This window comes from Penicillium solitum, assembly GCF_028829755.1.
Source record: "Penicillium solitum strain IBT 25940 chromosome Unknown utg000001l_segment0_segment0, whole genome shotgun sequence".
NCBI lineage: Eukaryota > Fungi > Ascomycota > Eurotiomycetes > Eurotiales > Aspergillaceae > Penicillium > Penicillium solitum.
The window spans coordinates 3,406,521-3,418,523 of NW_027072121.1; the positions used below are offsets into that span (position 1 = coordinate 3,406,521).

A 12,003-nucleotide genomic window follows, 5' to 3' on the forward strand; every position below is an offset into this window, starting at 1 on the left:
TAAAATGAACTAATCAATGGATAAGGGAGGACCCATATTATTGATGACCGAGTAAATGACCTTCAAGTGATCCATGCCCTGTAATATGCAGGATAGCATCAGAAGTACATAGGTTGCTGTATGAGCCCAAATACACATATCATGCAAAAAGAAACTACGCTTTGAATATCAAGTTATAATACTATGATATCCTGTCTCATATTCTCCAAATAAATATCAATAGTTATCATAGACCAGTTGACCTAACTACATAATGTATGTATTCCACATCTAAATCTCCTGAAATACGCCAAGCTGTATTTTACAATTCCTTCCCCTTTTTATCCGTATTTGCATTTCGCCAGAGCACATGTGCACTTTTTTCAGATGTCCTTTCTGATTTATCCCATCTAACTCTCCCAATGACATTCTTCATGAAATGACGCCAACTTCAGGGGCCAATGGATCTCGTATGTCTTTTTGGTCGCGTATAGTAAGTTCATCAATGGTGAAGCCTGGAAATTCATCTTACTGACGATGCCCAAAAGAAACCGCGATCAAAACATGTCACAGAACAATCCACCCAAGCGACTTTTTCTTCGGCGTTTTCCCTTGATCCTGACACATTAGGCGACCTTGTACAATCCAAAGATGTCCAGGAGTTGCATGCCCTCGGTGGGGTAAAAGGTTTGGAGGAAGGACTGCGAACCGACGTCCACTCCGGTCTGAGCCTGGACGAGACCTACCTAGGTGCTCCTGTGAATATCGCTGGGAGTACTACAAGCACTGCACCAACAGAAAAGGTCCCCATCCCTGAACTTCCTATCTCGGCAGAGTTCGATCACGATGCATTCATCGACAGAAGGAAATTATTTGGGGACAATCGCCTACCCATAAAGCAATCCCCGAGCTTCCTGTCATTGATGTGGGCAGCCTATAACGACCACGTCCTATTCCTTCTAACTGGCGCTGCTATTATCTCGCTTGCTTTAGGGCTGTACCAGACATTCGGAACTAAACATACTGCTAATAACCCACCCGTTGAATGGGTGGAGGGCGTTGCCATCCTCGTCGCTATCGTCGTCATTACTCTCGCCGGTGCTGCGAATGACTATCAAAAGGAGTACAAGTTCCGGAAACTCAACAAGAAACAGCAAGATCGCAATGTCTGGGTCCTTAGATCTGCGAGGGTTCATGACATCCCCATTTCTGAGGTTGTTGTTGGTGATATTGTCCACATCAGTCCAGGGGATATCGTACCTGCTGATGGAGTGTTGATCAGGGGTCATCAGGTCAAATGCGACGAGTCCTCGGCAACTGGCGAGTCTGATCCAGTCGATAAGAGTGCTATCGACACAACTCTTCCTAATGGCTCTCATGGGATCGATCCCTTCATTCTCTCTCATACCAAAGTCGTGGAAGGCGTCGGTGCGTATCTTGTCTTGGCTACAGGCACCAAATCAAGCTATGGAAGAATCCTCCTCTCTCTCGACACCGATCCAGGGTTCACACCGCTTCAAGTACGGCTCAGCATTCTTGCAAAGAATATTGCCCGCTTTGGTGCCCTTGCGGCGCTTGTGCTGTTCGTAATCTTGTTCATAAAATTCTGTGTCGGCCTCCGGAATAGCACCGAATCCGCCTCGGAAAAGGGACAATCGTTTTTGAATGTCTTCATTCTGGCCTTGACTGTCGTTGTGATCGCAGTCCCCGAAGGACTTCCCCTGGCAGTTACACTTGCGTTGTCATTTGCCACTACTCGAATGATGAGAGATAACAATTTGGTTCGACAGCTCCGAGCATGCGAAACGATGGGACAAGCCACAGATATTTGTTCCGACAAGACGGGAACGTTGACACAGAATGAGATGACCGTTGTCTCGGGTTTCTTCGGTGCTACCTCGCAATTTACCGATCGAGCTAGCAGTCCAGACATCTTGGGTGAAGAAAATTCCTCATCTGTGGCAAAGTGCATGGGTCGTCTCTCGGGTCAATCAAGGTCGCTTTTAAGGCAATCTATCGCGGTCAACTCGACCGCAATTGAAAGCCAATATGACGGGGGTCGCCAATTTCTTGGGTCCCAAACAGAGGCCGCCTTATTGAGATTCTCGCAGGACTATCTCGAGCTAGGTCAGCTTGATTTTGATCGTGCTAGTGCGGAAGTTGTGGATCTTTTGCCTTTTGACGCTTCTCGCAAATACATGATCACGGTTGTCAAACTGGGTAGCGGGTTGTATCGGTCGTATGTGAAGGGTGCTCCTGAGATTCTCCTTGAGAAATGTGTGGCCACAATTTCACAGCCAATGCAAGGCTTTAGTACTGCTCCGATCACGGAGGATGGTATTGAACAAATACGCCAGACAATTTCTCGGTATTCCTCACGGTCCTTGCGCACAATTGCGATTTGCTTCCGTGATGTGGAGGAGCTGCCCTTCAGGGGCGAGGAGGAAACTATCGACTTCGAGGAGCTGATGAAAGAGCTTACCTTTCATGGAATGCTGGGTCTACGAGACCCTCTCCGGGCCGATGCTTGGGGTGCTGTGGAGACCAGTCATAAAGCAGGTCTATCGGTGCGCATGGTTACCGGTGATAACCTTTTAACAGCAAGAGCCATTGCAGAAGAATGCGGGATCATTAACAGTCCAGATGATCTTGTGATGGAAGGCGACGAGTTCCGTGCGATGGATGAATCACAGCAAAAGGAGCTAGTTCCACGCCTTAAGGTCCTTGCTCGATCTCGTCCAGACGATAAGCGGGTTCTGGTCCAACGTCTAAAGGATCTCGGAAGAGTCGTTGCTGTCACTGGAGACGGTACCAATGATGCCCCTGCCCTTGCAGCTGCTGATATCGGGTTCTCGATGGGAATATCCGGCACTGAAATTGCTCGTGAGGCTTCCTCCATTGTCCTGATGGATGATACATTTTCTTCGATTGTCAAGGCTATCATGTGGGGAAGAGCAGTCAGCGATGCTGTCAAGAAATTTTTGCAGGTAAACTAGAGGCTCTATCAACAAGGAGTATAGATGGCCGGTCAGACTAATATGCTTTTTCCAGTTCCAAATCACCATCACCTTCACCTCCGTGGGCCTTGCATTTGTCTCTGCGGTAGCCAACTCATCGCAAGAGTCGGTTCTCACACCAGTGCAGCTCATGTGGGTAAACCTCTTCCAAGACACTCTGGCAGCTCTGGCGCTAGCAACCGACCCCCCTCCTCGCCGGATCCTTGACCGCAAACCTGAGCCAACATCTACACCTTTGATTACTCCTACCATGTGGAAGATGATCATTGGCCAATCTGTGTATCAGATGGTAGTAACACTCGTTCTGTACTTCGCGGGCTCTTCTATATTCTCCTACCACAGTGCCCTTCAAACATCACAGTTACAGACTGCTGTTTTCAACACCTATGTCTGGATGCAAATATTCAACATGTACAAGTATGTTGAGATTGCCTTCGGTTTTTTTTTTTTTTCTCTTGCTAACCCCAATACAGCAATCGACAAATTGAGCGATCATTTAACCTAATCGAAGGGATCCATCATAACTGGCTTTTCATAGCAATCACCTCCGTCATGATGGGAGCTCAAATACTGATTATGTTCGTCGGCGGGCGGGCATTCTCAATCACGAAGTTGACTGGCGATCAATGGGCATATTCCATCGTTCTTGGTGCAATATCTATTCCCATCGGGTTCCTTCTGCAAACTATCCCCACTGTCGTTGTTGAGAAACCAATGGCAGGCATGGGGAGGCTATGGGACCGCTTACGCTGTCGGTGATCTCCCTTTATTTCCCTTTCTTTTTTTTTCTCAATCAATCGTGCGAGCGTTTTTGAATCTTGCATGGTCATTCGGACGGAATAGTTGTAAACTGGCTTTTTAATTCCCACACCTTTCTAACATCCACTTGCTCAATATCGTAGTTCCTTATCAGGGTTGTCATTAGTTTGAGTTGCTCAAATTGTAGCAAGGTTGCGGCCGGGGCATTGATCGTACCCGGCTCCCCACTACAATAGGTCTTTATCAAATTCGCCCATGGATCAGGAATGAGTCGATATAACTCGTCTCTATTTGGAGCCAGCGGTCTGGGTTGAATCATCAATCTGAGCTGGTGAATGTGAGAGATGCATTGGCGTTGACGGATTCCTTGTGGGGCCGCGCCTTGATAGCCGTATATTAAGGCAGACTTAAGATACATATGTTGGCCCTCAATCTCATATCCTAGAAAATGAAATCAATTCTTCATATATCCTCTTGGGCACGATGTCCTCCTCTGAATATTCACCCGTTTTGGCGGAGGATCGCCTCCAGCCGGCGATTATCGGCATTGATTGTCGTTCTGGTTCTCCTGTATGCTCGGGAGTAGCTGATCCATGAGCTGGGGTGGATGGTCTCACAATATTGATCTCACAGGTAAATAGGCGTAGAATCCGACCACTTGCGACCTCTTGCAGGAATTGGACATCCATACAGTTGGTCAGCTGGATAGTCCTTGGGGGTTCATTAATAGTCATTCATTATAGCTCCGGTCAGCATCTCACGGCATTGATGAACAACCCAGAAGTCTTGGCACACATGTAAAAATAGCTTGCCGCAGCTTAACTCGTGTACATGTTCATATGTGTGCCGTGTCCTATCTCCGGTATCGCCTTCTGTCCTCGTCTGGATTAAATGCTGCATTTACCCTCTATCTCCATATTGCTTTCATTTGCATGACAATTTTGTGTGCTGCGCAGGCACTCATCATCGCTCAGCGGTATGTTCCTCTCGCTGTTCTATGGGGCAGCACAAGGGGTGGATGTATGGGCTCGGGTATTCGGTTCGATTTCGTTGCTCACTATCGTCTGTGACTCGCTTGTGCTTTGCGTGGGAGATTTGTAAGTTCTCTTGTCTTTTTCTTCGTCGGCACTGAAGGAGATGAAGGAGCTAACCTCTATCTATATAGTGTGGTTGTGTAAATATCTGCCGCTGTCCCAGTCGCTGTCTGTTAACTCACAGAATATAGGACATCGATTCCCCGAATGGTGTCCATCATAGTTGCCCTCCAACTCTCGGATAACGCAGCTTACTATTTCTCTGTCATGATGGTGTGGTCTACCATAGAAATTAGTGCCGCCATCTTCGCTCTTTCCATCCCGGTGTTGCGAGCATTGTTCGGAGTATTGAGTAAGACTCGTGTTCGACGATGCATCACAGTGACTCAAATAATATGGGGACAATTGGTCTTGGGTCGATTCCTCGGTCCGCAAAGAAGCGTATATTTGACGTATATGATGATGTCCATGAGACAACATTCGATGTAGACTGGGGGACAAATTGGAGCGTTAATAATGGGGAGCTTCGATTTGATGATACGATTCGTGTCGGTGTTGGGAGACCCCCGTACCGGTAGACGAGAGTGTGGTGAAGTATCTTTGCTCGGTGTCTACTGAGTTAATGGTCAATCCAAAAAGCAATGCTTTCATGTGCTGGAATTCATGACAAGCGAAGTCTTGACATTCTTTCCACCGTTCTATCATGATCTAGCCAGTGAGTGACTGTTCGGTTTGCCCGCTTCTTCTATTGAGGTAGGCCAAAAGATTTTGTTTGGGTCGCTTGGGAATGCCATCTGAACGCCCTGTCCTGTTCCTCTCGGGGAGATTCCCAGAATCCACCGTGGCAAAAGTATTGCTGAGGTCGGCCAGCTGTCTGATGGATCCATTTAGAGAACCAGGTTGATGCACACTACCACATCATACGAGCTTCGGGAAGTAACTTCCAAAAGAACAAGTTCTGACTAGACAGAAATGAGATACCGTTTACCTCAGAAGGCTCCTCGGGGATAGATCAATGGGATTGATTCGTGCTTTTGGCGAGCTTAGCGGTCATGCGAGCCCCTGGCTAAATTGCCAAGATCTTAGTATTGAACAGGTGTGAACGCCTCTAACGAGTGGGGCGAAAGCATGCGAGAAATTCCCGCATCAGTTATCTTATATTATTAATACCATTGCAACTTTCCGTTGTACCAAATGCGTGCTATGTAGTACTATCCATGTACATTGCACGTGGGCAAATTGTTCTATTACTCAGCCATGACTTTGGCTGTCTTGAGCAAAAACCTTGGAACTGACGAACCAAACTGAGAGATACTTCTCTAATCTCTTTTTTTTTATCCTTTTCGTCCCCACCAATTGCTGGCTGTCAACCTTGGGAAAAGAACAAATTCCTCCTACATTGAGGGCACGTGCGCTCGCCTCGGAGTGCCCGATCCACCGTCTTGGCAAGAGTGAAACCTGGCAAAGGTTAGAGAAAGTCAAGAGATGGTTTCTAGAATAGAAACGAGCCATGCGAGAGACCTCCAGAGACATTCCGGGGATGGGCCTCTTATACACCCACGTGTAGATTTACTGCGCTCTCATAGGTAGAGGTGGGCCATGCGCCCCCACCCCCGCCAAGAGCCGCAACCATCCAATGGCTGTGTCACTGTAGCCAATCAGATGTCCTTCCCACTGAATTCCACTGGATCTATACCTAATCTGGACGCATTCCATAGTATATCTCAATGTAAAAAGGTTCCGCCCAGGTCGTTGCCAAGGTCTTGTCCAATTTGCTTGAGACCACAAGCTTGCGGAAACGTGCTATTTTCCCTCTTGGCCAGGCCTTGTTACATTTACTTTTTGCCAAGTCCACGAACGATGATTCATGGGCTCCCATTGCGAGTAGGACCAGCACGTGTGGTCAGAATTTCCTAAACGGGAAGTCCTCCGGGGCGTAGAACGCCTACCACCAGGGCTTGTCGTGCATAGAGGAGCAGAGGGGCCCGTATCAACCTTTAGAATCTTCCATGCATACATAAAAGGCACTCTTCTCGCCTTGGTCTTTGTTTCTCTTCCTCATCCGTGCAACCGAAAGTTCAGAACTAAGCTTTCACTTGACTTGGTATCACTGTGTCACTAGACTTGATACAAGCCATCAAGATGTATCTCCACCAGTACGATTACATCTTTGCCATCGGCACGTTGTTTGCTATGCTTGATGCATTCAACAACGGTGCAAGTGAGTAGCCACAGAGCCTATCTTCTACTTGTTGACCTCAACTAACCGGTGGATGTTCATAGACGATGTTGCCAACTCTTGGGCTACCAGTGTCTCCTCCCGCTCCATCTCCTACCGCCAGGCTATGGTCCTCGGTACCATTTTTGAGTTCGTCGGAGCCGTCGCTGTCGGTGCTCGCACAGCTGATACCATCAAGAACGGCATCATCCCCAACTCAGCCTTCCAAGGCAATGCCGGCGTTCAAATGCTCGCCTTCACATGTGCTCTTGCCGCTGCATCCTCATGGGTGATGTGGTGCACCAAAAACTCCGCCCACGTCTCCTCCACCTACTCTCTCATCTCTGCTGTCGCTGGTGTCGGTGTTGCAACTGTTGGTGCTTCCCAGGTTCAGTGGGGCTGGAACGACGGCAAGGGTCTTGGTGCCATCTTCGCTGGTCTCGGCATGGCTCCTGTCATTTCCGGTTGCTTTGGTGCTATTATCTTCCTGCTGATCAAGCACGTCGTTCATGTGCGGAGAAACCCTATCTCCTGGGCCGTCTGGAGTGCTCCTTTCTTCTTCTTGGTTGCTTCCACCATTTGCACGCTCTCCATTGTGTACAAGGGTTCTCCCAACCTGGGTCTGAACAAGAAGCCCGGTTGGTACGTTGCTGCTGTCACTATGGGCACTGGTGGCGGTGTCTGCCTTTTGTCTGCTATCTTCTTCGTTCCTTTCCTCCACGCCCGCGTCATCAAGAAGGACTCCAGTGTGAAATGGTGGATGGTCATCCAAGGCCCTCTTCTCTTCACTCGTCCTGTTCCTACCGATTCCGAGGTTGCCAAGGTCCCCGACTACGCTGTGGTTCAACATGAACCCGAGTACCCTGAGCCTCAGCTGCCTATCGATGAGAAGGAGCCCAAAGCCGGCGTTGCCTCCATCCCAGGCTCTACAGAGGGGCAATCCTTCGAAAGGCTCGAGGCCAATCAGCTCAGCTACAGTGAAGTCATGGCCCAGTCCGACGACCGTCACAACGCCAAGCTCCTTCAAAGCCGTGGACCTATTGGTTGGGCTATGCGCCTTCTCCGTGACAACCCTATGGGCCCCGGTGAGATCTACGAATTCCGCAACATGAAGCGCATGGCCAAGCGCATCCCGGCCATCATCACTGTCGGTCTTCTTTACGGTTTCCACTACGATATCCACACTGCCCAGAGTGGTAACGAGGGTACTCCCGAGGGTGAGCGCATGAAGCGTGTCTATGCCAACGCCGAGAAGTACCCCAACGAGGTCGAGCACACATACTCTTTCATTCAGGTTATCACTGCCTGCACTGCTTCCTTCGCTCACGGTGCCAACGATATCGGTAACTCCGTCGGCCCCTGGGCTGCCATCTACTCTGCCTGGTCCACCGGTACCCCCGCTGCATCCAAATCCCCCGTGCCCATCTGGCAGCTTGCTGTCCTGGCCATTTGCATTTCCATCGGTCTTTGCACTTACGGATACAACATCATGAAGGGTACGCATTCCATTCCTCTTTCCTTTTTTCCAATTTTCATTTTTACTAACTATACACTTAGTCATGGGTAACAAGATCACCTACCACTCCCCATCCCGCGGTTCCTCCATGGAGATGGGTGCCGCCCTCACAGTTCTGGTTTTCTCGCAGTACTCCCTGCCCGTTTCCACCTCCATGTGCATCACTGGCGCTACCGTCGGTGTTGGACTGTGCAACGGAACTTATAAAGCTGTCAACTGGCAGCGTGTCGGTCTTTTGTTGGCTGCTTGGATCATGACCATTCCCATCGCTGGTACCATTGGTGGATGTCTGATGGGTTTGATCCTGAACGCCCCCCATTTCCTCACCGTCTAGAGATTTGACATTTTTGGTTTCATCTTGAACATTTTTGACAGCGCACATATTTATATAATTCCTTTTTTGAAATACCACTTAGAGTTTGGACAGTCAATCAAAATCATTCAGACAAAAAAGTTTTTAAGAGTCAGTGCTGGCATTGTCATACTACATTGGAAATAGAAGACATTCAATTGAGGCCAATTAATTAACAACCTCCAATGCTTCACTATTATTAAGATTAAAAACAAATGAAAATCAAGTGCTTGTAATCAAAATAAATTTAGTTAGGGGCAAAAATACAAAATCAAAAAAAAAAATAGTTTCCCTGGGAATCGAACCCAGAACCTTTCCGGAACATATGCTAGTCGCATTTGTTAACGGAAAATCATAACCGCTAGACCAGGAAACTGCTCGACCACTTGGGCCAATTGATGGAAGACACCGCCAATATTGACATTATGACTGAATTTCATTTTTATGTCCATACGTTTTGGAACAGTAACACTCTCTAGAGTAGAAATGAATTGAATTGTCCAAATTGATTATTACTGTATCAAGTTTAGCTACTTTAGTCAATGCCATATTATCAGATCTAGGATCGAAAGAAGAAAGAAGAAAGAAGAAAGGAGAAAGGAGAAAGGAGAAAGAAAAGATTAGAACAAAATACTTCATACATATGTTCCCGGCAACATATTTTGGTCCGTGGTCTGCAATTTTGAATCAATCCAAAACTTACATCTCCTCAGCAACCTTGACCAATTCATATCTCTCCCTTTTCAAGTAATCATAAGTCACAATCTTTTGACTAGCATACTGTTCGATGGATTTCCATTCCTCTGGAGAAATTGTAATTTCACCATCTTGCTTCGGAAAAATGGTCATTGGGCGGCACCGTTTTGCCAGGCCAACCTTGAAAAAACCGAGCCGGAACTCGGTTTGCTTTGTATGTTCGTGGGGGACTCCAAATAAAAATGGTTCATTCGGACGCTCGTAGGGTTTTGCGTTGACTACCGATGTGAGGCCCATCTGAAAACATTCTTGTCTGAACCAGGCCCGGGCCGATCCTGGCTTGGGCATTTCGTACGCGGATTGATCAGTCGGAAAGTTGGCCGGAGCTGTGGTCGTATCAGTGGAGGGCTCTGGTGGTTGGGTTTCATCAGGGGCACCTGGAGAGTTTGTTGTGTTCTCATCTGTGGTGTCACCTGTACCGTCTGCAGGGCCCCCGCTGGGGTCGTCATCAGATTCATCCTCAGTCTCGGTATCGGTGTCATCTCCAGAATCGCTCCAAGTCTCGTACCCAAGTTCTTCTGCAAGGACCTTTCCAAGAACCTCATTTTTAGAGCTTGTCTCGGTATCTATCCCTTGCTGCAGATGCTTCTCGTCCACCTTTCGTAGAATCGGCACCCCACACCGGGGCTTTCTGATTTTAGTAAGTGGACGTTGCTTGATCAAAGGTAGTTGTAGTTTGACGAGAGCCCCCTTCCAAGTCCTCAATGGTCGCTTGCGTTTGTCTTCGGTCGAGACAGAGTTGTTCGCAGTCCTGTCGAATTTCGCGTGCGCCGCGATGGCATCCTCATGAGCACGTAGTCTTGCAGCCCGGGTATGCTCGCTAATTCCATGCCTGGTAACATCCAAATAAAAGCTCAGGTCCTGGCATTCAACACCCTCCTTCGGATCCATCGCGCAAGGGTTCGCTTTCACGAAGTGCTCATGAGCTTTGCGCATGTTTCCGCGCAGAAACTCAACTCGACCCATCCAGAACTCACACTTGGCAACGAGGAGCGGATTTTTGGATTTATTTGCAGATTCCCTGGCGAGCGTGATCATGACTTCAGCTCCGGAGGGATTTTCGTTGGCGATGAAGGTCGAAGCTGGTAAGAGATAAGAGCCAACCTCGACGCGATAGTACATATGAATCATATCTCTGTTAGTCACTTCGACGGACATGCGGTTGATGATATCTGCCAGAGCCTTGAGCTTCTCTTCTCGCAAAGCACGGGCTTCCAGTAAGATCGCTTGCTCTTCTTGAGAAGAGAGAGGTGTGGTCTGCCAGGAGCTCCTATCATTTCTCGCGTGGGGCACGTTGTCGGGCATGATCGAAATATTGTTTTCCCTAGCAGGGTCTTGGGGGTTGATCTTGGCAAATCTGTGAAATAGATGCGATGGGATTGCTGGTAGTCTTGCAATAATTCAAGAATTTCTGTCAGATAAAACAGATGGAAAAGAGTATTGGTATTTTGAGCGTTGGTGGAGGAAGACAGCAACCAAGCGAGAAAAAGTGACCCTTATGTACTTCACAGACCCGTCAACAAGAAAGACAACAAACGCGTTGAAAAGAGTAAAGAGTTTGAAAGACAATTCGAGACAAAGACATTTGTCTGAAAAGGGATATCGAGACTTGGATCGTTCTTTCCTTTGTTTCTCCTAATCGCATTGTTAGCCTCGCTGAAACTGAAACGGCGCCTTTTACATATGTACTACCCTGTTCGCTTTGTGTATCTTTTGGCTTGCTCTATACAAGTTGAGCAAGAAATCAGTAAAATGAGTTTGATGACTGTATATGTGGTGCTAAGTAACTATGTATTCTCCACCTAGCCCCAGAGGTGTTTTGGCTCTGTCAAAATACACATACGTTGTGCTTTGGGTGGATACAACTGTGGTAGATATGCCGATTATGCTCGGAGATAATCCAAACAAAAGTTCTTCTGTTACAGTTTACTCGAAATTGAAATTCAAACTGTATATTTAGTTTATTGGGTTATTTTTTCTCAAGGGCTATCCATCAGCTTGAGGACATCACTACAAGATATCCCCCTAATAAATGTTCAAATATTTTTGCCATCATTCAGGGAGAACAAATCACGAAGCTTGGAGGACCGAAATACTAAAATCGAAGAATGAGTGACAGCACAAAGCGCCCAAGTACTGTATCAAACTGCCCTGAGCATCATGCCCTCCTCACATACCACCTCAAGCAACCCAACTCTTGCTATTCCCCCTTTCAAACCTAATTCTCAATTTATTTCTGGGACCTTATTTCCCGGACTACTGTGTCGCTGCCATCAAACTGGGCACGAGCTGGCTTGCTTATCGTGAGAGTCATGTATCAATGAACGAACCGGAGAAATACCGAGGTAGCAACATCAAATCAATAAATAGTC

The 12,003-nt window shown here is 47.6% G+C and overlaps 4 protein-coding genes across 4 annotated transcripts; 2 read left to right on the forward strand and 2 right to left on the reverse strand.

Moving 5' to 3' along the window:
• Positions 1-418: 418 nt before the first annotated feature.
• Positions 419-3,755, forward strand: N7455_001316 (uncharacterized protein; the record flags this gene model as incomplete). Its single annotated transcript, XM_065603974.1, has 4 exons — positions 419-472; positions 528-2,966; positions 3,031-3,413; positions 3,470-3,755. The coding sequence occupies 4 exons, from the start codon at positions 419-421 to the stop codon at positions 3,753-3,755; spliced, it is 3,162 nt and encodes a 1,053-aa protein (XP_065462465.1).
• Positions 3,756-4,750: 995 nt separating this feature from the next.
• On the reverse strand, positions 4,751-5,007 carry N7455_001317 (uncharacterized protein; the record flags this gene model as incomplete). The annotated part of the gene is made up of 2 exons (XM_065603975.1): positions 4,751-4,912; positions 4,972-5,007. 2 exons carry the CDS (start codon positions 5,005-5,007, stop codon positions 4,751-4,753), a joined length of 198 nt encoding a protein of 65 aa, XP_065462466.1.
• A 1,924-nt stretch (positions 5,008-6,931) lies between these two features.
• On the forward strand, positions 6,932-8,857 carry N7455_001318 (inorganic phosphate transporter; the record flags this gene model as incomplete). The annotated part of the gene is made up of 3 exons (XM_040951262.2): positions 6,932-7,010; positions 7,073-8,503; positions 8,565-8,857. 3 exons carry the CDS (start codon positions 6,932-6,934, stop codon positions 8,855-8,857), a joined length of 1,803 nt encoding a protein of 600 aa, XP_040818338.2.
• A 717-nt stretch (positions 8,858-9,574) lies between these two features.
• N7455_001319 (uncharacterized protein) lies at positions 9,575-10,936 on the reverse strand (the record flags this gene model as incomplete). The annotated part of the gene is made up of 1 exon (XM_040951150.2): positions 9,575-10,936. The coding sequence occupies one exon, from the start codon at positions 10,934-10,936 to the stop codon at positions 9,575-9,577; it is 1,362 nt and encodes a 453-aa protein (XP_040818139.2).
• Between the last annotated feature and the right edge of the window lie 1,067 nt (positions 10,937-12,003).